This window comes from Mauremys reevesii, linkage group 1 (genome assembly GCF_016161935.1).
Source record: "Mauremys reevesii isolate NIE-2019 linkage group 1, ASM1616193v1, whole genome shotgun sequence".
NCBI classification, from domain to species: Eukaryota; Metazoa; Chordata; order Testudines; family Geoemydidae; genus Mauremys; species Mauremys reevesii.
This window is the reverse complement of record NC_052623.1, coordinates 261,940,447-261,967,198: the sequence shown is the minus strand read 5'-3', so window position 1 is coordinate 261,967,198 and position 26,752 is coordinate 261,940,447. Positions and strand designations below refer to the sequence as shown.

Sequence of the window (26,752 nt, the reverse complement as noted above, 5' to 3'; positions counted from 1 at the left end):
TGGCAAGGAGTTCCACAGGCTGACTGTGCATTGTGTGAAGTATTTCCTTTTGTTTGTTTTAAACCTGTTGCCTATATAATTTCATTGGGTGATTCCTGTTCTTGTGGTATTCACTTCCTTATTCACTTTCTCCACACCATTCATGATTTTATAGACCTGTATCAGATCCTCTCTTAGTCGTCTCTTTTCCAAGATGAACAGTTCCAGTCTTTTTAATCTCTCCTCCCATGGAAGCTGTTCCACATCCGTAATCATTTTTGTTGCCCTTCTCTGTATCTTTTCCAATTCTAACACATCTTTTCTGAGAAGGAGTGACCAGAACTACACGCAATATTCAAGGTGTGGGCATACCATGGATTTATATAGTGGTATTATGATATTTACAGTTTTATTATCTATCACTTTCTTAAGGGTTCCTAACATCCCTTGAGCAGATGTTTTCAGAGAATTATCCACAATGACTCCAAGATCTCTTTCTTGATAGGGTCTAAATTAGCTGTTACCAATCATTTTGTATGTATAGTTGGGATTGATAAAAGAGCGAGCCCAGGGATAGGGCTGCAGATAAAGAGATGTCACAGAGGGCGCTGAAAGAGGCCCCTGTTGGACTTGTAGCACCGGAAGGAGTTTTCTTTTTATTTCACATACAGACTGAGAGAGACTCGGATGGGGGGCTGAATTGCTGAAGACTCACTGCAAGGCGGAGGGAAAGGGCAGGCACACAAGCTCTGCCAAGGGGAGGCGTTTGCAAGAGGTGAGTGCCACCCCATTACACACCCACCCAAGTGATTTCCCTAACTTCTAAAATGAGCTCTTATTTGTAATCCGTAATTAAAAATAAAGTATTCTCACTAGTGTTATGCTTATGCTAAGGTTAATGTAGTATTTCATTGCCAGCCAGCTGTTTTCTACTACTTGCAAGCATGACAGTAAGTAATATATTTGCATAAGGAGTCATCCTTCGAGTAAATCAATTAATTATTCTTTCATCGGTGGACATCTGCTATTTCAGCATAGGATAATTAGATGTACTGCTATCATTTACCTGATGGTCTGTAGCGATAGGATTAAGCGACCAGCGTTTGGAATAGTATGTATCTGTTTTTACTAGCTCCCCATTCTTGCCCCTTGTTGAATTTTTATATGTTCTCTATCAACAATAGCTATTATGAGCTGCTTTCACCAAGTTACTATTATTTGCAAGAGCTCATCTGCATGTAAAAACAGGAGCAAGAGGTTATCCTGTTTCTTAGGGGCACACATTGTGATTCTACTTACTAGCACTGTTGGTAAAAAGCTGGGCATATAAAAGCTTACACACAACAAATGCATGTGCACATTTACAACAATTTGTCTTTGAACCTATTGATGCTCAGCACCTAATTTCTTGGTTTTTAGCACACAGAGGAACTTCTGTAATCTTCTGCATTGCACAGTACCAAATCTCAGGGCTTTTATAATAAAAGTTGACACACGGTTACCCCTGGGGTGGAACATGGCAGCCAGCATGGGCACAGTACACCATAGCCAAGTGAGGGGAGGAAAAATTTTGGCTGAGGGCACTGACACAACGCCATCCTCTCACCAAAAGTACCAGAGACCTTTCAAATATCCCAAGAACTTTGTGCGGTTGTTGTTTTTTTTCAGATTCCAAACCCTGCTTTTTAAGATCCAAAACTCTACCACACACAGTAAGCTACATAGGGTAACCAATGCCTCTAGCTCAGAAGTATGATGGTAGAGTGTGGTTGACATTGCTGGGATTTGAACCCATAGTTCCAGGGCAACTAGGTATTCTAGAAATGAAGCTTAGATCACAAAGCTATCATCCATCCAGCAACAGGTACGAGTGCCAATGGAGTCACCTTGTGGTAGGTGGGCCAGAGAAGAACAGAAAATTATCGACTCAGATGGAAGGGACTATGGCTGATCTGGGTTGACATACACTGATCCTATGCAGAGAGCCAGATCCAGGGATGATGATGTAGCATCTCCAGAAAGGGAACACTTGAGGGCTGACGTAACTGAGGCTGCATAATCACTGTAAGGTCTCAAAGGCATCAGCTTGTGTTCTTTGGGCCATTTAGCAGGATGTGATAAAAAGAACAGCAAAAAGAAAAGAAATTGCTACTCTCTAACAGTAGTCCAATAAAATGTCAGGACACAAGGCAGTATGGGATCCACGCTGGGACCGCTGCATAGCTCCACCAGCTTTGGCTAATGGTTGGGAAGCTCAGCTCAGGCCCCACCAAAACGTAACCTCCTAGCAGCCCAGCTCTTCAATGGATGGACTCATCTTTTGAAAAGAAAAACAACAGCAACAAAAATCACTGAAGGTTTGACCCATGGTTAACTAGACACATGATTCACAAATGAAAGTCAGGAGATCTAAGGTTAGAAATTGAAGCATGGAAACTATGATCCTAGGACCTGATCCTGCAGCCTCTATGTAGACCAATGTTTTTCTCTGTAGGTGAGAAATAAAGAATAAATGCCTGATGAGACTATATGCAGGCCAAACTCCCTTAGAATTCAGTATTAATTTTGCCTGCACAGAAGTGCAAGATCATGGGCCCTATTTTCCCCTCATTTAACATTTTGTCCATTTTAGCTATTAATTGCTCACAATTTAATACTGTTTTTAACTGGGCTGAACAGATCAGTATTGCCCACTGATGTGCTCAAGCCCAAATATGTTGTTGGTTCATTTTGAACTTTCAGTCACTTGAGCTGAATGGGCTGATCCACAATTAACTGTTATTTTTAGAGCACTGGGGCTGTACAAAGTCATGTAATTACAAGACACTGTGGCATGTGGCATTTTTCTAAGAATATGCTTTGCAAATATTTGTTTACCCATGTTTTTAAAGTCCTGAGGTTTGAAATACAAAGAACAAGCTACCAAGTGAGTTTATGCCACATTCACGCCAGGCTCTTAGTCCTTCTTCAGTTACACCTACGTTTCCGCCCCCGCCCAGGCACACTCATAGTACAGTAACTTACTCTTGGGGGAATTCTGTGCCAAAAAATTAAATTCTGCACACAATATTTTAAAATTCTGTATATTTTATTTGTCAAAATAACACTACCTAATCACACCAGTTTCAATTATTTTGGTAATTTATTTCAAAATACCTGTCAGCAACTATGTCTGTAACAATACAGAGAGAGACAAAAAATTCCCCCAGGAGTAGAGAGCTAAACTCCTAAGACAACCCAATTCCTGTTTCTCTGCCTCTTTGCCCCCTGCCATCAGAGCCAGACACAGAAACACCCTACCCCCCAGAGCCCAGCCATGGGGCCCCCCAGCCCAGACACTCGCACCCCCTACCCCCCAGAGCCCAGGGATCCAGAGGGAGAAACAGCCTGATGCTGGGTCCCAGGCTTAGGTGGAGTTTCCTGGACACCACCTCCTTCCTTCAGGACATTCCAGGAACTGCAGCTACCCGGAACCCTCCAGCTCCATTTCCCTCCCCCCGACAATGTCTTCTATTTATGAGCTGGGCTCTGCCGGGTCCAGCAGCCTCTAGTGGCGGCCAGCAGCATTGCGCAGAACATTAATTTCTGCACAAATTCTGCATTGCACAGTGGTGCAGAATTCCCCCAGGAGTATGCAATATCTCTAGTCACCTGATGCTGGATGCTTTCCCTCTTCCCTTTGGAGCTATGTGACAGAATGAGTCTACTCTGTTTTGTCAATTCATCTAAAGTTTGACTATATTGCCTTAATGTGGTACTCGTGCATGTGAAAGTCCCTCACTGAAAGCCCCCAAAAAGGAACTCTTCTGTCCACAGAATACATACAGCATAGGGAGGGCAAACTTCCCACACATGGTCCTCCTATTATACTTCAAACCTGACACAGAGGGACCATGTGTAGGGGCAAGAAGCCTGTTCCTATCTGTGGAACTGTGCAGTGGGTCCAGTACAAGGCTGTGCATCCACTTAAGTAAATGGGACTTAAGTGGTGCAAGGACTTTGTGCTGGCCCCTCTACTGAGCGGTGAATTTCACTATCTATAGCCATTAAATCTTACACTTCTCTTGTGAAGCTATTAACAAAGGATGTCAATTACAGCCCATTGGGGTGGCAATCTTTTGTGATGAAGGCACCTATCCACTGAGCACTGGACTGAAACCTCTAAATTTGGTTTGCGTAGGCCACTGGACATCCATTAGACAGCAACAATGTTTGGTCCCCTCTGGATTTGAACCAGCAAGATAAAGCTGAAGTAAAACTATTTTTACAATCATTTATCAAACAGAGAGATTCACCAGAAAACACAGCATCTGCTAACAACTCCATAAAAGGAGGAGGAAAAGAGCAGACCAAATACACTGGTATATTTTTGTATAGCAGATACTACAGGCCAGACCCTCACCTGGTGTAAATCAATGCATCTCCATCGGGCTTTATAAATACAAGGCAATCTCTGTGTCAAACATATAACAAGAAAACTTTTTGAGAATGGCATGATTTGTATTAGCTACGGGAATATCACTAAACCCAATAGTAAAGTCATCGCTCTTATTACCAGAGGGCTCAATCCTGCTTCTTCTTCCATTGATGGCAGCATTTGCGCCAACTCTGAGAGCAGTACCTGGTACAATACTAGCTAACAGATGCGTAGGCGGAAAAATTCTGAAAGCTGCACTTTAGCATTCTGTAGGTGAAGGCAGCAAACTAGCCAACGGGTTTCTCTCATTATTAGAACGTACAGTTGTAATAAAAACATGCAGCTGGACAAACTAAATATTTAAAGTTGCATACACTGAAAGAATTACAACCGTATCTAGCCAAAGCCAGATTGCTGCAGGGGCTCTCTCAGCGGTTTAGTCTGGTGTTTGAATTGAGCAGACTCCCTGGAGCGACAAGTACCTGTAGTCCTTCATCTTACAAAGGTAGCTAAACTGAATACCAAACAGATTATTGTGGCTTTGTGTGCATGTGCGTGTCTTCTTTTGGCTGAGCCCTTAACACCTGCAATCCTTTATGATATGCCTGGACAGTATTAAACATCCAGTGGCATTTTTCATAAGAGAATGAGGTTTGTTCTGCTGTCCTTGGTCAAAACTTTCTATTCCTCCAATTATCATGACTTCTGAGTTGTATGTTGTAAGTCACTGATCAGTGGAGGACTGGAGAGAAAGGATAAAAGTTCGCTCATACTCCCCTGACAATGGTTGGGGAACCTCCTGGGGGATTCTGACCCACATTTTGAGAACTGCTGCTCCAAACCATAATCTGGCTTCCTATTCTGATACCTTCCAGGCAGTAGAGAGATTTTTTTCCCCTTCTTATGGATAGTAATGTAACTGTGACTTAATGGGGGAGGAGGCTCAAAGAAATAAAAGAAATATTTCAGTGGAGACCCCCAAATCAGCTTGTTGTTAATATCTCCCCCTCCACCCACTGTCTCTTGCTGTTATCATTTCCCTGAAATATATACATCTGCATGCTAACAGTAAAGTGTCCACTGGAATACTCTTGAACCATGTGCTGCACATAAAATGCAGTCCAAAAAGCAGCGGAATATTCTGCCTTTTTATGTACTAAGAACAGAAGAGGCCAATGTACTGATGGAAATTTTGTGTGTGTGAAAAATGTCACCTGCTTAGTTCAACACTGGCTTCAAGAAATGCTGAACTTATTCAAACATTGACTTTTCAGGCTCCCTCCACAAGAGAGATTGGGAAGGAATTCTAACGCTTTACAGAATACTTGATCAAGACATAGAAAAGAAGTGGGGAGCGTTAAGGGAGCTGCCAGCTGGGTTCACTGCTTGCAAAAGTTTAGAAAACCTGTAGTTCACCAAATTTGCAAGGCATCAGATTAACACCCTATGAGGTATTCCTCTATTCTTTTCATACGGGATGACCTTTGGCAATGGGACTATTAAATGGCAAGAAGATTTCAACTGATGCACAGCAGACCCCAGACACAATAGACAAAACTTTCTTCTCCCCACCAGCCCTTTTCTAAAAGCTTTTCAAGAGTTTATTTTTCCTTTGCAGCATGTTTGTTCTTATGGAGAGAGCACCTTCCATTTAGCAACATTGATTGTACATCACTTGTATCATGTGTTATTACAAAAATTGGTAAGTTCGTGTTCTCCGCTACACATAGAATTGAGATTTAATTAGGAAACTAATGAATGCTAATAAACACAAGATTATTGGATGCCTGCACTTTACTCCTTTGCATAATAGATATTGTATCTTTAGATTGTTAACAATACTTTATAAATGTATTAAAATCACTTGGCACTTATTTTGTGTACGGTATAGCGATTATTTTCATAATCAACAAGTATTTAAAACATTTACTGCCTTGTTAAAGCTAATGAGTTAACCTCACTTTCCTTAATACATTTTTCAAAACTGAGTTAGCTATTAACTGGGGTATAAATATATACTAGGCAGCTATTAAACCCTAATAAATACTGTATGCTTAAAAGTCAGCTGCCATTTTCTCTCAATGGCAGCACTTCCTCACAGTTGCCAACAGGAAGCGCTGTGCTTGAATAAGCCAATTCAGCACCCACATAGAGACTAAGGGCTGGTCTACACTGCGGGAGGGGAAAAATTGATCTAAGATACGCAACTTCAGCTACATGAATAGCATAGCTGAAGTCAAAGTATCTTAGATTGATTTACCTCTCATCCTCACGGCACAGGATCGACGTCCGTGGCTCCCCCTGTCGACTCCGCTACCGCTGTTCGCACTGGTGGAGTTCCGGAGTCGACAGGAGCGCTTTCGGGGATCGATATATCACGTCTAGATGAGACACGATATATTGATCCCTGAGAAATCGATCGCTACGTAGTCTAGACGTACCCTAAGTGAGCAGCAGCAGAAATTGGAGACCTGAAATTGAGATGCTTTTTTGCTCTGGATATCACAGTGAGAAGAACTCAGGATATCCTTACTCACACTGAGTAGTCCCTTCCCCCACAAGCAGCCTCAATTATTTCAGTGGGACTAATCATGGCATAAAACGTAGCATTCAGTGATATCATAGAATCATAGATCATTAGGGTTGGAAGGGACCTCAGGAGATCATCTAGTCCAACCCCCTGCTCAAAGCAGGACCAATCCCCAAATCCCTAAATGGCCCCCCTCAAGGATTGAACTCACAACCCTGGGTTTAGCAAGCCAATGCTCCCCCATGATGTGCCTTGCTGGAAAATATTCCGCTTGTTTGGACTGCATACCTGCAACAAGCTTTGATTGGAAAGCCATCTGGGCTAGCTGGAAGTCCATCTACATTGTAACCCAAAAACAAAAGTGTCTTACAGCAGTGCCATTGTAACCCACTGTCACCTGATCTACAGAGGACAAAACTCTGCTACAGCTTCCCACTAGGAGACTTAGTCCTTTAGCTCAAGCTGTGGTTTAGCTGTGCAGGTCCCAGGATGAACATGATTATGCTATGGGGAAGAAAAACCCAAAACTCTGCAAGTAAATACAGGCTGTGTTTGTTGGATGGGCTGCCAAGTTGATACACTCACCTGGATGGGATTGTACAGTTCCTGGAGCGGGCTTCTTGACCCCTTCCGACAACAGATGTCCATTCCAAATGGATTTCTACGTATTACTACAGGGTAAAATGGAAATTAATACAGGTTAAAAAAGGCTGAATTAAAAAAAAAACAAAAAAAACCCCAAGAACATAGAATACAGACATTGATGAGAGGGATTTCCAGAAACACCAGGAAATTCCAGAAATGATTCTGTGTTTCTTAAAACATCCATTTCACCTGCCCTAGCAAAGATTTAAGAGCAAAATGCATTGGAATATTCTGGGCTTGGATCCACAAAAACGGGGTTCATCCCTTTCCCTCCCCATCAAATAAAAGAGTTGCCAACATTTTTCATACCGGGGTGCTTAAAGTTAGGTTCTTAAAACCATATTTAGGCCCCTAAATAAAAGTGGCCTGATTTTAAGCATCTGTGTCTCCCATTGTTTCCAGAGGGCCAAATTACTCACTGTGCCCAGCATGTCTGAAAATCAGGCCATTTCCAGTTAGATGCCCGATGATGGATCTAGTATAGCCTCCTAACATTAAGCACCTGGATTTGAAGTTTTTGGCCTATGGCTTCAGTTTCTTGCCACCACAGACAGACAGTAGCATGTGTGACATGAACACTGGCTCACTCGGAATATTTTTTTTTTCACTGAATACTGTATCTTAGATAAGAGATCCGACTACTTGACCTCTTCTCCTGGACTGTGCCAGTCGAACAACCCAAATCAATAGTGCTATGTTTGTCCAGTTGCACACAGGCAGGTTTTCAAAAGGTCTGATCTATGAGTTTCTTATTATAGTTAATTGCAGTCATTTTAGTACTACAAGAGCTTCCAGGGAAGGTTTTCAAGCTTGGGCTCTGATCCTGCACGCAGGCATACACAGGCAGACCCTTGCACCCATGCAGACCCCAAAATCTTCAGCTTTATCAAGAAGGGTCCAACCCATGTGGAACGGATTGTTGGATTGGGTCCTCATCCTGTACATGCAAAAATCAGATTAAAATGTGCCTTAATTGGAAGAGGGGACTCCTGAGAGTCCAACAGCATTAACTAGAGTCAAAGTATTAATATAGTTATGTACACAGCTTACATAAAAGGACTACAGTTTCTTTCAGAAACATCTCAAACCAGCACATTTTACAACAATACTATTCTGCAGCCTTTGGGAAATAGTTATAGAATACAGTGGTGCATTTTTTCAGTGAATGGAGGTAAAGCCAGTACTTAATACTTAATCATAATTAATATTTCAAGTAGTATGAACAATGGAAGAATCTCTACAGAGGTGGCATAGAACATCCAGTTTCAGTTTTGAAAGAAAATAGATTCCCTTGTCCACTTGATATTTATTTTAAAATTAAAAAGGTAATTATCTAATAAAGTGACGCACTGCCTTTCCTCTGAACACAGAAAGACGCTGTGGGTTGTAATGAGATTCAGATGTATGTGTCTAGTAAACAAAACATGCTAAATGTTTTGATTTGTCTTCACAATTTAAAATATTGGATGTTACTACAGGCTATAATTTTAATTTACATATTTAAATACCTGACTAACTTCCAGACACTTTTAGTTATGCAGCTAAATATTTTAATTGCTAAATTTTTGTGCTATGTTTATTTTTTACAAAGTAAGTTAAAATTGTTATCTTTAAAAACAAAATTCCCTTGTGATATAACACCATTGATGATTAACACTGAAAGCATTTTTAGAATTTGCCTTTTCACTATTTCTTCTATTTGTAGTTTTCATTTCCTTCAGTTTGGCTTTTTGAAAATAGATTGGTCTGTCTCAGTTTTGTTTTTAGCTAGTGTCTGTTCAGTTTCATTATCTGGCTCTCTTGCACTAGCAAAGTGCTTCAACGTTTGCATTGCATACCCTGCAGGGGAAGGTTTAAAAACCCCTTAAAGTTTTTAATGAAATTAAAAAAGTGAAAAAACATTTCTAGCAGCTTTTGTAAAACTTTGTGGCATTGAATAGCAAAGAAACATAAATGCATTACAAACATGAATGATGGATTTGCCTAGATTCACAGACCAACTGTACACAAACATTTAGGGGAAAATCCTGTCCTTGCTTCTCTGTGGTATACCTGGGTGAAGGAGAAGTCAAGAGACAGAACCAATCTGTTGCCTGGAAGCCACCCAGCAGTTAAATTTAAAAAGGAAACATCTTTCCCTCTCCCCCGCCAAACATGGCAGCTTTTAAACTATGCTGCTTTCAACATTTTGGTATCCTTCCTCCCCAACCATCTCCTCTCTTTTCAGTCATCCTAACTATAGTGTCCCTCCCTGGCCAGTAAAATCACTTTGCAGCTAAGCTCCCCCATCTGCCCAGGACCTCTTCCAAAAACAGAGCCAATACAGTACCCAGCCTTCACACATACGTTCCTTAAGCTACTTTCATTTATATTTATAATACAGGAACAGAGAGGAAGGGAATGTTTCAATGTATCCAAGTGATCAGATTTTGATTAACCAGCAGCTGAGACACAGATTCCTTGTTCCAAACCGTTCAATCGCACTGGACAGAAAAAAAGTGCAGTGTGCTGTTCCTTAATTTATTATATCATTTTTCATTTCCATTCATTAGGGTTAACAGTAAAACACATACAAGTCGCCCTCCCTGGTTCACTTAACAGGCAGATCTTAACACAGCAATGCCTTATATGATGCAGCAACTGTCATAAAGCTTTAAAAAATTATTCACACATCATACAAGATTTGATTCCCAGATGCATACAAGCAACTACAAAAAATTTCACTTCCAAGCAACAGCTAAATGCCAGTGGGACTTCAGCCATTGAAACCATTAAATCTTTATTTGTGAGTCCCAATATTATTTAATTGATTCATTTTTCCAATAATGTCTTTAAACCAAGATTTAGGAATTGGCACAGCAACGTGGCATCTTAAACACAGGGCTTAACTCCCTGTTTGTCAGTTTCAGTAACAGGACATGCTTACGCTGAGCGGGATTATATACATCTGTTTGTGCGCACCTTGGAAATACCTGTTTGGGATTGGTCTTTCACATCTGAATAAACAATTCGCTTCATAAAATATTTCCCTTACCAAAAACAGAACACATACTTTTTGTAGACATGTCCCTCCCAACTTTGGTAGGCTACTTTGGGACTAAAATAAGTGATACCCCTCCAATTTGGTGTCCCATTTAATTTTCTTGTTGAAAATTGACATCAGAAATAAAAAATGACAAAACTGAGCTTATAGAAAGAGTCCTTGACACTAGAAGAAGAAATCCCAATGGATTTTAAGTTTCCTACATTAATTTTGTGTGTCCTTGTGACCCTATGAGCCTCCTAATGCCAGAGGCTCACTGGTATCACGTGATGAGTTTCCGCTGGCCTAACCAGTTCAATATACCCCAATTCACCGATGTTAAAATTTGTATCTAACATATAATTGGAAAACTAATAACTCACTGATTATTAATATCATTGTGTGATGTGTGTATGGAGTGTGCATTAAGAGTTCTGGATATATGCTGGAATTATGACTAAAGTATATTTAAACCAGGCATGTCAGGGGGAATTGGCATTCAGGTCTGCCCTAGATAAAGGAATGTGTTTTGCTTCTCTGACTCATGCAGAGACAAAGAAAGGTCTATTTACATATCAGGTCAACAAAGCTATCAAGCTAACAAGCATGGGAGGAGACAGCTTGGTGTCTACACTGCAGGAGGGAAGAAAAACTTTATCTAGGCTATAAAGACAGGGGATCTGAACCTCAAGTGATAAGCAACTGAATCATCTGATTGTATACAATATTCATGTATTATAAAAGTATAACAAATGTGATATTTTATAGCCTTGTGAATTGTATATATTAACACTGCAAAAGGAATTATGGATTGTGGCAGGGTGGCTGCCCCACACAGGAAGAAGAAGGGGTTAAAAACAGCACCAGAGAGGCTGCACAGAACTAATAAATCAGGAAAGGGCTTATTGAGCCCACCAATAGGGGGAAGGCTTGCTGGAGCAGCCAATCAGGGCCAGCAAGGACCATATATAAAGAGCTGCTCAGCAGTGCAGAAGGGAGTCTCCCCCTAGAAGGCAAGGGAGGAGGATTGGCTGCCTGAAGATAGAGCGGTGCTGGGCACAGGCAGCAGAGTGTGAGGGTGAGCTGCTGGCTGACCGCTGCCAGGCTGGGACCTTGCTACAAGGGCTAAGAGGGTGCAAGAGCTACAGGGGAAGTGGCCCAGGGAAAATAAGCAGCAGGTTGGAGGAGGGCAGTAAGTGGCTGCTGGCTATGGGGTCCCTGGGTCAGGACCTAGAGTAGCAGGCGGGCCTGGGTTCCCCTCCCCTTGCACCCCATTTGCCAATGAGGAGAGTGGCTGGTATCCAGACTGCAGTTTGCCCCTGAGGCGAGGGGCTGGATCTTGGACTGCAGTTGGCCACTGAGGAAAGTGGCAGGACTAAGGACTTCTGGTCCCCTGGAAGGGGAGAAAATACCAGAATGGGGGCACAGCCAGAGGACCATGTCCAGAAGAGGAAACTGCGGTCTAAGGAGCAACGCAGGTCCAAAGAGTGGAGACAACAGTGATGGTGGGCGTGACGCCACTAGCTGAAGGTGCACTGGAAGGGCTGAGAGCTAATTCCCAGGATGGCCAGCAGGAAGCACCGGGGTGGTGAGTTGAACCCTGTTATACATGGATACTCATTAATATTATGCTTACAGTCTTGTCACCAAAGAAAGGGAGAAACAGGTCTCTCCCACACAGGAGAGAAAGCAGCTATCTGTCTCTGTCCAATGAAATTAAGCAAGGTATGGCCAAAAACAATGGAAGCCCTATTTACATTCAAATCAGGAAGGGGGTAGGAAGATCACAGGACAGCATGAGGTGTTCCAGCCTCTTGAAATTAGGCCTGTACCTTGCTAGATTAAGTTTTAGACTTTTTAGATAGTTTCTCTCACCAATCATTCTTCTTCCCAGCCACATCTGACTTTCCCATAGTCAGGACCTTCCACCACACTATAAGGTGCTGACTTCCCTTGGTCAGCCTAGATGAAAGATCTTTGTCTGTCTAGTGATGGATGCCAAAATGGCTGTCTGTTGGATTATATCTGAAAGTTCAATGGCCTTGGTCAGGATTGCACCCCTGAAGTGTGACAGTACCCTCTTAGTTTAGGTCTTTGTCACACATTTTGTCCCACAATTGGACAGTGGCAAAATGGGAGATGCTCCTATAGCTACAAATATATTTTTAAATGTTTCTTTTTCCAAAAGAGGTGTATTTGTACCAGAAGCACAGCAAGAAACTGGAAATACAAACATGGTTTACCCCAAGTTTTCCTATTCTCTCCCAAAGCAATCACCCCATCTATTAAAGGCTAAGTTCATCCCTGCTGTAGTTGGCACAATATGGTCAAATACACATATCTACTACTGTGTATAACATGATAATTTCCTTGAGGCAACATTTCTTATTATGTGTGTCAATCTCTTCAGGCCTATTCTCATCTACACTATGGCCTCTTTACACAGCTCTGGCAGTGCAAAGGGCACTTAAATTGGGTTTAAATTTCTGTTACACAGATTTTAAGACCCCTTTACAGTCTCAGTAGTGTAAAGAGGCCTTCCTGTAAATGTAAGTAAGGCCCTTCATCTTTATCAGGTGTTTTGCTGATTTACTAGATATCTTTCTATAAACCGCATTAGTTACAGCTGGAAGCTCTGATTAACAAGGAAAAGCAGTTTCTGCAGAAACTGATATCTTACAGTGCTCTAATAAAACACCAGATGAAGACAAAAAACCTGCCAACTGCCATAAAAAATACTAACCAAAGACAATTAAACATTTTACACTATAGTGTATGTAGCACATAGCTTACACATGATTTTCATCCCAATGGTCTATTGCACTAACATTGTCTTTCCTGTCATCCTCGTATTAATGAGCCACAAGATAATTTGACAATAAATCCTCAAAACAAATTTCCACTTGCTCCTTCTACACAAAAAGCAGCATTACTTTGTCCAGTATATTACATTAAAGAAAGCACTGTTGCACCAGGCAAGCACCAGGCAAGCTAATGCACTTGTTTATAAAAGTTTGTAATTGTATCAGTTTAACCCCAAATCTGCAAAGCACATGCTTAACTTAAATATATGCTTAAATCCCTCTCTATTCAGCAAAGCCCTCATGCACATGTTTAGCTCTCACTGAAGTTAATGAGACTTAAGCATGTGCTTTGATGTTTAGGGGCCTCATTACAAATTGGTGCCAACTAAACCTCAGAACCAAAACTTTGCAGAAATTCAACTCTTCATACACATTTTATGAATTGGTTCATAAGAACAAAAACTTAATAATGACCATATTGGGTCAGACCAATGGTCCATCTATCCCAGTATCCTCTCTTCTGACAGTGGCTGGTGCCAGATGCTTCAGAGGCCCTGAACAGAACATAGCTATTATGAAGTGATCCATCCCCTTGTCGTCCAGTCCCAGCTTCTGGCAGTCTGAGATTTAGGGACACCAGAGCATGGGATTGCATCCATGACTATCTTGTCGAATAGCCACTAATGGACAAATCCTTCATGAACTTATCTAATTCTTTTTTGAACCCAGTTGTACTTTTGGACTTCACAACATCCACTGGCAATGAGTTCCACAGGTTGACTATGCATTGTGTGAAGAAGTACTTCCTTATGTTTGTTTTAAACATGCTGCCTATTAATTTCATTGGATGACTCTTGGTTCTTGTATTATGTGAAGCAGTAAATAACACTTCCCTATTCGCTATCTCCACACCATTCAATTCCAGGCAAATTGGTGGAAACTATAGTAAAAAACAGAATCACCAGTCACCTAGATTAACACCATTTGTTGGGAAGGAGACAACATGGCTTTTGTAAAGGGAAATCATGCCTCACCAATCTATTAGACGTGATTGAGGGTATCAACAAGCATCTGGCCAAGGGTGATCCAGATGAGATAGTGTACTTGATCATTCAGAAAGCCTTTGACAAAGTCTGATATATCAAAGGCTCTTAAGCAAAGTAAGCAGTCATGAGAGAAGAGGGAAGGTCCTCTCCTGGATGAGTAATTGGTTAAAAGATAGCAAACAAAGGGTAGGAATAAATGGTCAGTTTTTGCAATGGAAAGAGATAAATAGCAGGGTCCCTCAACGATCTGTACCGGGACAGTGCTGTTCAACATAGTCTCAAATAATCTGGAAAAGAGGGTAAAACAGTGATGTGGCAAAGTTTGCTGATACAAAATTCTCAAGATAGTTAAGTCCAAAGCTGACTGTGAAGTGTTACAAAGAGATCTCAACAAAACTGGTTGAACAACATGATTGATGAAATTCAGCGTGGGTAAATGCAAAGTAATGCTCATTGGAAAAAATAATTCTAACTACACATATATAATGATGTCTTCTAAATTAGCTGTAACCGCTCAGAGCTTGGAATCATTATGGATACTTCTCTAAAAACTTCTCATTGTGCAGCATCAGTCAAAAAAGCAAACAGAATGTCAGGAACCATTAGGAAAGGGATAGAAAATAAGACGTGATAAGATGTCTAATAAGGGAGAGGGATAGCTCAGTGGTTTGAGCATTGGCCTGCTAAATCTAGGGTTGTGAGTTCAATCCTTGAGGGGGCCACTTAGGGGTCTGGGGCATAAATTGGTCCTGCTAGTGAAGGCAGGGGGCTGGACTCGATGACCTTTCAAGGTCCCTTCCAGTTCTAGGAGATTGGTATATCTCCTATTATTATTATCAGACAGAAAATATCATAATGCCACTATACAAATCCATGGTGTACCCACACCTTGAACATTGTGCCCAGTTCTGGTTGCCCCATCCAAAAAGGATACTGTGGAACTGGAAAAGATTCAGAGAAGGGCAACAAGGATCGATGAAGGATCTGGAATGGCTTCCACATGAAGCAAGATTAAAAAGACTGGGACTGGTCATCTTAGAGAGATGAGTAAGGGGGGAATATGATAGAGGTCTACAAAAACATGACTGGCATGGAAAAAGTGAATAGAGAAGTATTATTTACCTTTCCCAGAATACTAAAACCAGAGGTCACCCAATGAAATTAACAGGCAGCAGGTTTAACCCAAGCAAGAGAAAGTACTTCCCCCCCACACAATGCACAATTAACCTTTGCAACTTGCTGCCATGGGGTATTGTGATGGCCAAAAGTATAAGTGGGTCCAAAACAGAACTAGAAGAGTTAATGGAAGACAGGTCCATCAATGACTATTAGCCAACATGGTCAGGGACGCAACCCCAAGTTTGGGGTGACACTAAACCTTTGACTGCCAGAGGCTGAGCGAGTGGATAATTCCAACTACCCTGTTTTGTACACTCCCCCTGAAGCTCAGGTACTGGCCACTGTCAGAGACAGGATACTGGGCTAGATAGACCATTGCTCTGACCACTGTGGCAGTTCTTATCTTCTTATAAACAAATCTTACCTCTGAGTTGAGAGAGCACCAGTACAATAATGACCCATATGTAATGTCTGCTTAAATTATTTCAGGACTAGGAGAATTCATTGATAGCTTCTAGGAAAATATATCCAGACATGTTGGTGTTAAAAGCAGCAATTTGATCTCAGATATATGTCACATTAACTATATATAGTGCTTCCTAGCATACCAGCATTCTCTAGTATCTATACAGAAAGCATGCAGAGATGTAATGTAGCAAGGTTCTGCCAAAACGACTGGCAATTAAAATTTACATCCCTCAAATAAAAACACACTTTGGAAGACCGAGTTAGGGAGAAGATTCGAAGCTTTGATATACCATGGTTCACATGCCAAGCCAGCTGTGGTCCTTGGACTTGCTTCTATAATCCTATAATTAATGCTTTTACCAGCCAGTCTCCTCCTCAAGTTATGAGGGTGGCAATTTACTTTGCTTCCAAATTCCTAGGCCACACAATCAGCTCTCAACAGAGAGTGCTAAAAGTGCTCCAGGTAGTACATTTGGTGGTAACCTAGCTATGTCGCCTCCAAGATGCATCCTGTGACGTTGCACTCTATGATTTTATGAAAGTATGCTGATGAGTGTGAATATAATGTAACTAATATATGCTTCATGCAAAAGGTCTCTTGTAAGGTAGCATTACAAAGCTTATATCTACTGAGTGTGGTCATCCTATTTGTATGAATGTATCATTCTTGTATCTGAAACTAGAAATATGAAATATAACTCTGAGGGCCTATTGTAATTATGCAAAGTGTGGACCATTAATGGTGGTTTGGAATCTTGATGGCTCCCATTAACCAGGACAATTGTCTGTAGATGGCTCTGTTTTACTTGCAAGTCTTCCTGTATACATGCGTGCTGGCAAATGGGTAATGAAGTCTTACAGTGACATGTGATCATGTCACCCGAACTGGAATCCATCTTTAACCTGGTACTTTTCCATTGAGAAGGAGGGGTGGAACCCAGAGAGGGACAGAGGATTCCCACCTTATGCAAAAGATATATAAGTGGGTGGTACAGAACAATAGGGCAGCCATCATGAGAAATCTCCTAACTACTATCTGAGCTGGAACAAGGGCTGTACCAGGGAAAAGGATTGTGCCCAGCTAGGAAGGCGTCCAGTCTGTGAAATGTATTGAAACATCTCGGAGGGTGAGATTTTATCTGTATTCAGTTTTATTACTGTATTAGGCTTAGATTTACATGTTTTTATTTTATTTTGCTTGGTAATTCACTTTGTTCTGTCTGTTACTACTTGGAACCACTTAAATCCTACTTTCTGTATTTAATAAAATCACTTTTTACTTATTAATTAACCCAGAGTATGTATTAATACCTGGGGGGAGGGGGTGCAAACAGCTGTGCATCTCTCTCTATCAGAGTTATAGAGGGCGAACAATTTATGAGTTTACCCTGTATAAGCTTTATACAGGGTAAAACAGATTTATTTGGGGTTTGCACCCCATTGGGAGTTGGGCATCTGAGTGTTAAAGACAGGAACACTTCTTAAGTTGCTTTCAGTTAAGTCTGCAGCTTTGAGGCACGTGGTTCAGACTCTGGGTCTGTGTTGGAGCAGACTGGTGTGTCTGGCTCAACAGGACAGGGTGCTGGAGTCCCGCACTGGCAGGGAAAGCAGAGGCAGAAGTAGTCTTGGCACATCAGTTGGCAGTTCCCAAGGGGATTTCTGTGATCCAACCCGTCCATATCCAATGTTCAAATAGCTCTGAAACAGCTGAACTCAACAATGGTTAGATGAACATAGGGAGAAAATTGGCAGATACTTGGGTGAACTACTTCTTTTCTTTGCTTCATGCACACTTCAGAAATTTTGGGAAACTGAAAATTTCATATTGAAGCATATGAACTACTTAGACTGTAAGCATTTTATAGGACCCCTGCTAAGCACTTCCACAATACAAATGATGTGGAAATAAAATAAAAGCCATATCAACTCCAAAATTCATGCTTATACACTTTAGAAAAGCTAGCGGAATCAGAAAAGGCAGGTGGTGCCTTTCCAGAGCAACTACATGGCCTATAAGATGGAAGCCCAGAACTCCTGAGTTCTAATCCTACCTATGCCAGTAACTGGAATGACAAACAAAAGGAGAGAAAGAAAAGTTAGAGATGAAAAGAAAAAATGATGAAAGGAAATGGAACAACAAGCATCGTAAAAATAAAATTAAAAGTTCACCTCCTTGTGAAATGTCAGAAAGATGGGTGAAAATAATGATGTGTATTTGTCAAAAGCCTTTTGCAGATCAGGTGATGGAAGGATACCATGGCACAACAAGTGAAAAAGATAATTACTATTTCTGCCATCGTAGTTAGAGAAATGAGCAACTGACATTTCAAATAGTGTGCTCCTGCATTCAGAAGCCACTTATGTTGCCCCCATTATGTAACACCGTAGATGTCAAATGTTGGCATTCTCAAGACTTCTGTGGAGTACCAGTTCTCCACACTACTAACTAGTGACTTTATTCTACTGAGTAATGTTTAATTTACATTGTTTGCACTATTCTAATTACTCCCTGTTTGCAACATAAAGCAAAACAAATGTAAGGAAGTTATCACTATTGGCGGTTTCTTAAATTAACTGTATCTCATATTACAAACATTTGAAAAAAGTTCTAACAAAATATTAATTTTTAATTTTTCATTACATTGGTTCAAAGTACAATGACAAAATATCCTAATACAGCATTGCTTAAACCGATATGCATAATTCATTCACTTATTAAATCTGTGTTGAATACAAGTTACTTCATCTTGTGAAGGAAAAATATTGTCTAGTGTGATCTACAAGGGAAAAATGCATCCTCAACACAAGTTTGAATGAACAGCAAATCAGTGATTATTCAGTCTGATCCAAAGCCCATTGAAGACAATGAGAGTCTTTCAATTGATTTTAAGAGGCTTTGGATCAGGTTCTACTGTCAGTTTTATAGGAAAATAATCAAGGTAGGACAATTTGAAGGATTTCTTTACTGAATTGAACTCTCTACAAATAGTGAAAGTTATCAGCACTTCTCTATTTAGTAGAAAGTAGGTTCTCTTCCCGGCTATCATTATTGCCTTAGTCCATCTTCTTCATGGTCAGTGTTAATGTCATTCTATGGAACAATCTTTGAAGAGAAGGTAGGTTAGCACTTTAGCCCTGGTGATCAACTATCTGGATTATTGGATTTCTATCAGTCCAGGGGCTCAGCTTTGTTATTCCCAACTTGGGCTACACTAACCAGGAGCATTAAAATGGTACGGGGTCAAGAAAGTGACTGAAATTTTCAGCGGCACAATCATGATTATTCATCAATTACTCATAGGTTAAACATTAAAAAACAAACAAACAAAAAAACAATACTAGCCCAGCACAGATGGGTCAGGAAGGAAGGATGCTCTTGTGGTTAAGGCATGAAGCTGGTTTCTATTCCAAGTTCTGCCACAAGCTTCCACTGTGACCTCGAACAAGCCAGGGCAAAGTTTTCAAGCTTGGATGGCTAAAGCAAGGCACTAAAACCCACATTCACCTACTGTACAGTGCCTGGTCCATGATTAGGGCTCCCAGGCTCTATTGTAACATAAATACTACTACTACTGCGTAGATTCTTAGATGCTGACCACCCACAACTTCCACAAGTCTCAGTCTCTCTCTTGGAAATAACAACTCTGCTGTTGGGTCTACATGAATCTGTTTTCAATACAGATTCAAGGGCCATCCATTTAGCTTCCCAGTGTATACAAAGTGATGGGTAGGGTTGCCAGGTGTCTGGTTTTTGACTGGAATGCCCGGTCGAAAAGAGACACTGGCGGCTGCAGTCAACACAGCTGACCAGGCCATTACAAGTCTGGTCGGCAGCACAACAGGGCTAAGGCAGGCTCCCTGCCTGCCTTGGCTCTGCGCAGCTCACGGAAGCGACCGACATGTCTGTGTGGCCCCTACGCACGATCAGGGAAGCTCCAAGTGCTGTCCTCACCCCAAGCGCCACCTCCTCAGCTCCCATTGGCCGGGAACCGTGGCCAATGGGAGCTGCAGGGGTGGCACCTGCGTGCCCTGCTGCCTGGCCACGCCTCCACCTAGGGGCCAGACATAGTGGCCGCTTCCTGGAGCAGCATGGAGCCAGGGCAGGCAGGGAGCTTGCCTTAGCCCCATTGTGCTGCCAACCAGGAGCTGCCTGAGGTAAGTGCTGCCCAGCCACAGCCCTCATCCTGAACTCCCACCCCAGATCGGAACCCCCTCCCACATCCCAACCCCTTACCCCATCCCAGAGCCCCCTCCCACACCCTGAACCCCTCATTTCTGACCCCACCCAAGAGCCCACACCCCCAGCTGGAGCCCTCGCCCACTCCTGCATTCCAGCCCCCTGCCCCAGCCCAGTGAAAGTGAGTGAGAGGAGAGCGAGTGACCGAGTCGGGGGGGCAGGGCCTCCGAAGGGCCGGGGCGGGAGTGTTTGGTTTTGTGCAGTTAGAAAGTTGGCAACCCTAGCAATGGGGCTCAATCCTGCAGTACTCTGCGTGCATAAGACCCATGACATTTGAAACTACACAGCTGAAACGCAAAATGTTTGAAAAGAAGTCTCACAGGAACTGAAATTTTCCCAGAAAAAGTTTGTTAGAGCCTCAAGGGCTGAATATACTGTACTGCATTTTAGACAGTTCTGTAGGTATCTTCTGTCTCTCAACTTAACATTTAAAATCAGACGGAACAAACGTGCCATTAGTAACTGGCTCTCTGCTGCAGCAAAACACAAGTGTTCCCTAATAATTCACTAAACATGTCAAACTGTTCTGTAAGATTTCATTCTAGTTGGTTGGTAGGCAACTGCAAGGAATTTTCTGAAACTCACCAGTAAAAGTCAGAAGCTAACCAATACAAAGACCACCTTCATTTCAAGCTTTGTTAATTTCCCAGGGCCCACTTACAAATACATGATGTAAAGGATGCTGAACATTTTTAAGTGTTTATTTTGTAATAGGAATCTCAAGCATTGTGACTGGATGCATTAAGTACTGCTACTGTACATAAATCTAATGTTTAAGTAACATAGCTTTGTATGGTTTTTCCCCACAATGAATTTGAGCACTTCATAATTTAGCAGCAGTTTGCTAAGATTTATTAACAATAAAATCTCGGTCTTCGTGATTTGTTACATTCAATCAGCGATTTCAGTCAAAAATATTGGTCCTTCGTCTGGAAAATATAGGTGCTGGTATTTATGATTAAATGCCTGTCTAGCCTGTTTTGTTTTTTTATGGCAGTACTGTAGTTGCTTCTTGGGGCTTGAGACACCTATTTGTAGAGCAAAGCATTTTTTATTTTATGCAGTGCATGTAAAAGTGTTACAGGCATACAGTGAATTTATACTTTTAAGCTGCATTTATATAGAGACAGATTCTGCCATCCTTACTCACAACGAGCAGTGATTTACCACCCAAGGAGTAAGGTACTACTCACTGTAAGAAGGGGGGGCAAAAATATATCAAAACACTGCCAACGGTACATATTTTTATATGTATTGCAACAGTGCCTAGAGGCTCCAATTAGGGACCAAGCCCCCTTATGTTAGACACAGTACATCCATATAACAAAAGAGACAATCCCAAGAATTTATTATCTTAATGTATGACAAAAGACAACAGAAACGAAGGAAAAAAGGGAGTACAAGGTACTAGTGAACTAGTTGTTATCTTTGGTATAAGTAGCAGGGTCATTAATTTTGGTTTACAACACCTGTATATGAAAGACATTTATTAACTACAACTTATAGATGGGGAAACTATGGCAAAGAGGTTAAGAGACTTGCCTAAGGTCACTCAGCAAGTAAGTCAAGAAGGTCCCGATTCTCAAAGGTATTTAAGTACTTAACTGCCATTGAAATCAATAGGAATTAGCTGCCTAAATACCTTTTGAGGATCTGAGCCTTATAGACCTATTAGCCTTGTGTGCCAGTTCTGAGCAAATAGCACTCATTGCAAACATTCTGACCACTTTCCAAAGAGCAAAGCATTGTTTAATTGCTTTTCACCCTAGCTGCTTTTCTAAATTTGCGTTTTATCCCGTGTTGGTTGTTCTAAGATTTGCATGGGGGTAGATTTATTTAGGCACAGGGGGAAGTTCATTTCTGGGAGTCAAATTATGCACCTTTGCATGTGGCATAAATTAACAGAGCATTTGTTGCCTAAATGAACAGTGACTCTTGAGGAAGTTTTCCAGTAATTTTTGACCATTCATCTGTAAGGAATTTCTTTACAGGATCATCAAAACATCCATAAATCTGAAGCACAGGGACATCCCAGGAGAGACTCAGAATTCTTCCAGCATGAAGAGCTATTCTCTCTCTCTCACACACTCACACTTCAAATAGAAGAGAGAGACCTAAAACAGTGCAACATTCAGACTTTATTCCTTCCTCCACACATACTGTCCTCTACTTTCAGGACTGACTGATAAGAGAGTTCTCTAAGTTCCTAACAGTAACCTTGTACATAACCATACTATTATCCTATAAAGCCCCCTATTGGGAAGCTATATACATTATAGGCAGGGATGGTAACGCTATTAAGGTTGCCTAATACTTCCTGTTGTAAGACCTGTTTGCAGTTGCTTTTCATTTTGCCAACCTTAAATTGTTCAGGCTGAAGATTTTCCATGACATGTGTCTGCCTTGGGCTGATTTTATTTATTTATTTGCGGGGGCGGGAGGGGGAGTTTGAGCTAAAATGGCTTAGCCATTTTCAAGAATGAGCTTAGGGAAAAAATGTTTTGCCCATGTTTAAAAAAAAAAAAAAAAAAGATTCAACTGCTTTGTTCAGAAGCCCTAATTCTGTGGAGCAAGGATTTGAAATTCTGCAGGGGGAGTGCTCTGGTGTCAAGGATGTGTCTTTTGCTGTCATCATAAAGAAATGGCCAAATTTGGACCAGTTACAGGCCTCAAATGGTCTCAATTTGCACATGATTAGTTTGTTTGTGAGAGTTTGGCAGCTAAATTCTCCAGAGATTCTGTCTGCACTGAGCATGCTCCATATCCTCACTGCTCCTATGGGCCACCTGGACTGCACATGCAGCATCACCATAGAGCAAACGAGCATGCTCCAGCCCAAGACTTGAAGGGCAGAGCAGTACTTTTCCTGTAATTGCTCCTCCTGGCCACCAGGGAACTAAGAATTGGGAGTTTGTCAGCGCTCTCCCTGCTGGCATCCTGGCAGTGTGGAAGGGGAAGGAGGAAACAGCCTCACTTGAATGCTAAGGGGTCAGAAATGGGGGTAGGAGTGGGAAAACAGGTAGAGGGGGAGCCTGGAGCCAAGTGATGGGTGGTGGATAGAAGGGGAGTGCACCAGATTGGAGGGAGAGGGATGGATACAAGCAGAGTGGGAAGGAGGTAGGAGCTGAAGAGGAATGGAAGGAGCACAGAAAGAGGGAGGTGGAGGATAGAAATAGAGGACATGGGCAGGGAGCAGAATAGGACAGACACAGGGTAGTGGCTCTCAAACTGTGGATCAGGACCCCAAAGTGGGCCCTGACCCCTTTTTAAACACGTTGCCAAGGCTGGTGTTAGACTTGCTGGGGACAGGGCTGAAGCCCCCCAAGCTCCACTACCCAGGGCTGAAGCCTGAGCATGAACCCCATCATCCCAAGCCCTGGAGCTTCAGCCCTGGGTGGCGCGGCTCAGGATATAGGCCCCCCGCCTGGGGCTGAAGCCCTTGGGCTTTGGCTTTGGCTCCCCCTCCTGGGGTCGTGTAGCAATTTTTGTTGTCAGAAGGGGGTTGCAGTGCAATGAAGTTTGAGAACCCCTGGTCTAGGGCACAGGGACAGAAGGATCTATACCATCAAAGCAGACACATACCCTACCTTTCTTTGGACATTTACTAACTCTTGAGTGCTTGACTTTGCCACAATGTTCTTCTAATGTAGTTTTTTGGATGTAGCCTATAGTAGCGCAGGTCACAAGTTTTCCCTTGTAAACACCAATTCATTGAAATCAACAGGTTCTGTGAGAACATGTTGATTTCATTTAAACTTCCAGAAAAAGAAAAGGCCTGCTTTCCTGCCCACTCACTCACTAACCTCCCCAACTCCCGTGGAAGCTGCATCCTTGGGCTATAAGGCAGCACGGAAGCAGATTGAAAATTTCTCTTTCGGTTTTCCCAAAACAAGTCAACTTTTTGACCTTTTGTCCCTATTCAGGATAAAAAAAATTTCAAAGATTCTATATTTTTCATGGGAGGGAAAAACTATTTTCCAGCTAGCTCTCATCTATAGATTATAGACAGAGACACAAAATTATCCAAATTTGCAGTCAGAGTACTGCTGGTATATCATAAGTATAAATTAAAATTCTCTTTCTGTTCCTTATAGTTTGTCTCCACTTGCTTAATGCAAGCTAGCGCAAGCCAATTTTTGTTTGTTTGTTTTTCTAGGTAGAGGTCCAACAACATAGGGAGGTATGAAAATTTCTATTGGAGATGTATAGATTTCTACACATTTCTTTCTAAATGTTCTAGGTACTTATTACTAGCAAATGCAGATAAAGGTGCCTGCAGAATCTTTTTACAACAAAGTGCTGAATATTCCATTTTGTTCTTATCAGTGATATCCAGCAAGAGTTTTCAACTCCATAAAGAAACATTAGACAGCATCTCGGCAATGTCAATTCCAATAAACATTGTGAGCCAAGTTCAATGCTGATGTAGGACAGAATTCATCTGAAATCAGTAGGGTTGTGGCACTCACTTTTACAACAGCTAATTTTGGCCCTGGGTCTTTGAAAGCAGAGAGAGAGAGATAGTGTTTTGCATGTTTCATTTCCCCTTCCCCAGCAATCATTAATCACTGTGAACTGCCAGACTGGCTATAAAATATAATGAGTGGAGCTCACTTAAGAAGAGGGGAGAGAAAAAAACTTTAAAGGAAGGGGATTTCTTTGGTGAAGTATAATTTTTTTTTAAAAAAGCAGTCATCCTGAAATGTGGTCAAAATTAGAAAGATGGCTGCTCCAGCTGCATCCTATTTGAGTTACTACACTGTGCTCATTCTCAACATTCAAGATGAAACCGGGAATCATCATATTTGACATGGTTATACTAAAAGGCCCAGCGGGGCTTCTCCTGAGTCAAACAGAAAAGAGAATAAAGCTGCACTGGGAATTTTAAGCCAGAGCCATGTCCTCAAACTTTTGGTGTTGATAGGAGCTCCACGGAGATGGGATCTCTAACCAAAATCACACTGCTCATCTGATGTTATTGTAAAGCAAAACAAGAAATGAGGGCACTAGAGGTATCTTCAATAATAACGGGACACCCACAATGTATTCAGATATATAAAGGCACAGCAAATGTAATGTTGTACCGCTGGTATTTTAGTTCACTCACACCCTTTCCATATCTAACTAGTAAAAAAAAAAAAAACTTCTTTTGAAATAATGAAACATTTTATAAGGCAGAAAGATAAAATATTAAATCCTATAGTAATCATTTCCAGAGCAATCATTCATTACGTCAAAGAGGATTATGGTTGCAGCTTGGGGAATAAGCAGCAGGAACAGATGAACTCTTAAGAAACAAAGATCCTATTTTCCTTGCTAATGTTCAAACCGAATGTAGATATCAAAGCATTAGAAGAGGGCTGCAGAAATTAAGATCCTGATCCTGTGAGGTGTTCAGCACCTTCCACCTAGGAGTTTAAACCATGTTCAGCCCCATGGGATAGCTGAACACTTAAGAGGTGCTGAGCGCAATCAACTTCCATTATCACCAAGGAGTCAATAGACAGTGAGAAGCACTCAGCTCCTTGCAGGATCAAACCCTATATGAAGTAAAGACTGATCTTTTTTCCCTAAATAATGGGGCAGAACCTCAACTGGTGTAAATCTGCATATTTCCATGGACTCAAAAATGGTGTTACATCTATTTACTCCAGCTGAGGGATTTGACCTAATATGCTTCTTTCCCCCCCCCCCCCTTATAATACACCGGAAGCTCTTTAATTCCCTTGGTTTATTCCAGTAGATCCCGAAAATTCAGAATTTGAGATGAGGAAGATGTTTTCACATTCTCCTCTGTCTGCTTTAACATCCAGCCATACACAGAATTATATTGTTTTCATATGTATGATCATGGATTTCCCCTCATGCAGCAGCTTTGAAATATTCAAACCACAGATTCTACATATGAATAGCACATTGTCAACATCCCTAGATTCACAGTGCACTTTGGTGCATAAAAGACTAAGATACACATTAGCACTATAAAATTTAATCTCAATGAGCATAATTTGTATTTCCATTATGGGACACAGCCTTATAGCTGTACTTGGATGATGGAGTTAGCACTTAGGATCTGTTTTCTGAGGGGGGAACCCTGCAAAAAAAAAAAAAATACAGAAAAACCATTCAGAGCTATACCTTCCTAGACTGCATTAGCTTTCAGTGCCTGCTTATCTTTCAGCAATTCTATTTCCCTTCTTTATCTACCTCCCCTGCCCCCTTCATTTCAATGAGTTCAATTAAAATCTTTTGATGCCACACTATTATGACTTACAGGCACACAAATGGATGGGCCAAATACATCATTCTGTGTCCTGAAGGCACAACTGAGATTAAATAAATAAATGAATAAAATGAGATCTGAAAGCATTTAGAGCTATTTTCCTTTCAATGTGACTATTCACGAAAGTAGCCATCATAAAAGGCCCATTTTCCGATATCAACCCCAGTTGGGTGCTGAACAGATTCAGAATTGGACACTGACT

At 41.5% G+C, this 26,752-nt stretch overlaps 1 protein-coding gene across 8 annotated transcripts in view; it reads right to left on the bottom strand.

The window, feature by feature from the left end:
• Nucleotides 1-26,752, bottom strand: part of CHST11 (carbohydrate sulfotransferase 11) — a 280,383-nt gene that overhangs the window by 131,207 nt on the left and 122,424 nt on the right. For 7 of the 8 annotated variants that reach the window (XM_039484671.1, XM_039484661.1, XM_039484655.1 and 4 more), the window contains one exon: nt 7,512-7,597. In XM_039484671.1, coding sequence (XP_039340605.1) covers nt 7,512-7,574 — 63 coding nt within the window. In that variant the 5' untranslated portion in view covers nt 7,575-7,597. Of the gene's footprint in view, nt 1-7,511; nt 7,598-26,752 lie in introns of those variants that run through there. The other variant, XM_039484700.1, reaches the window with a different exon arrangement.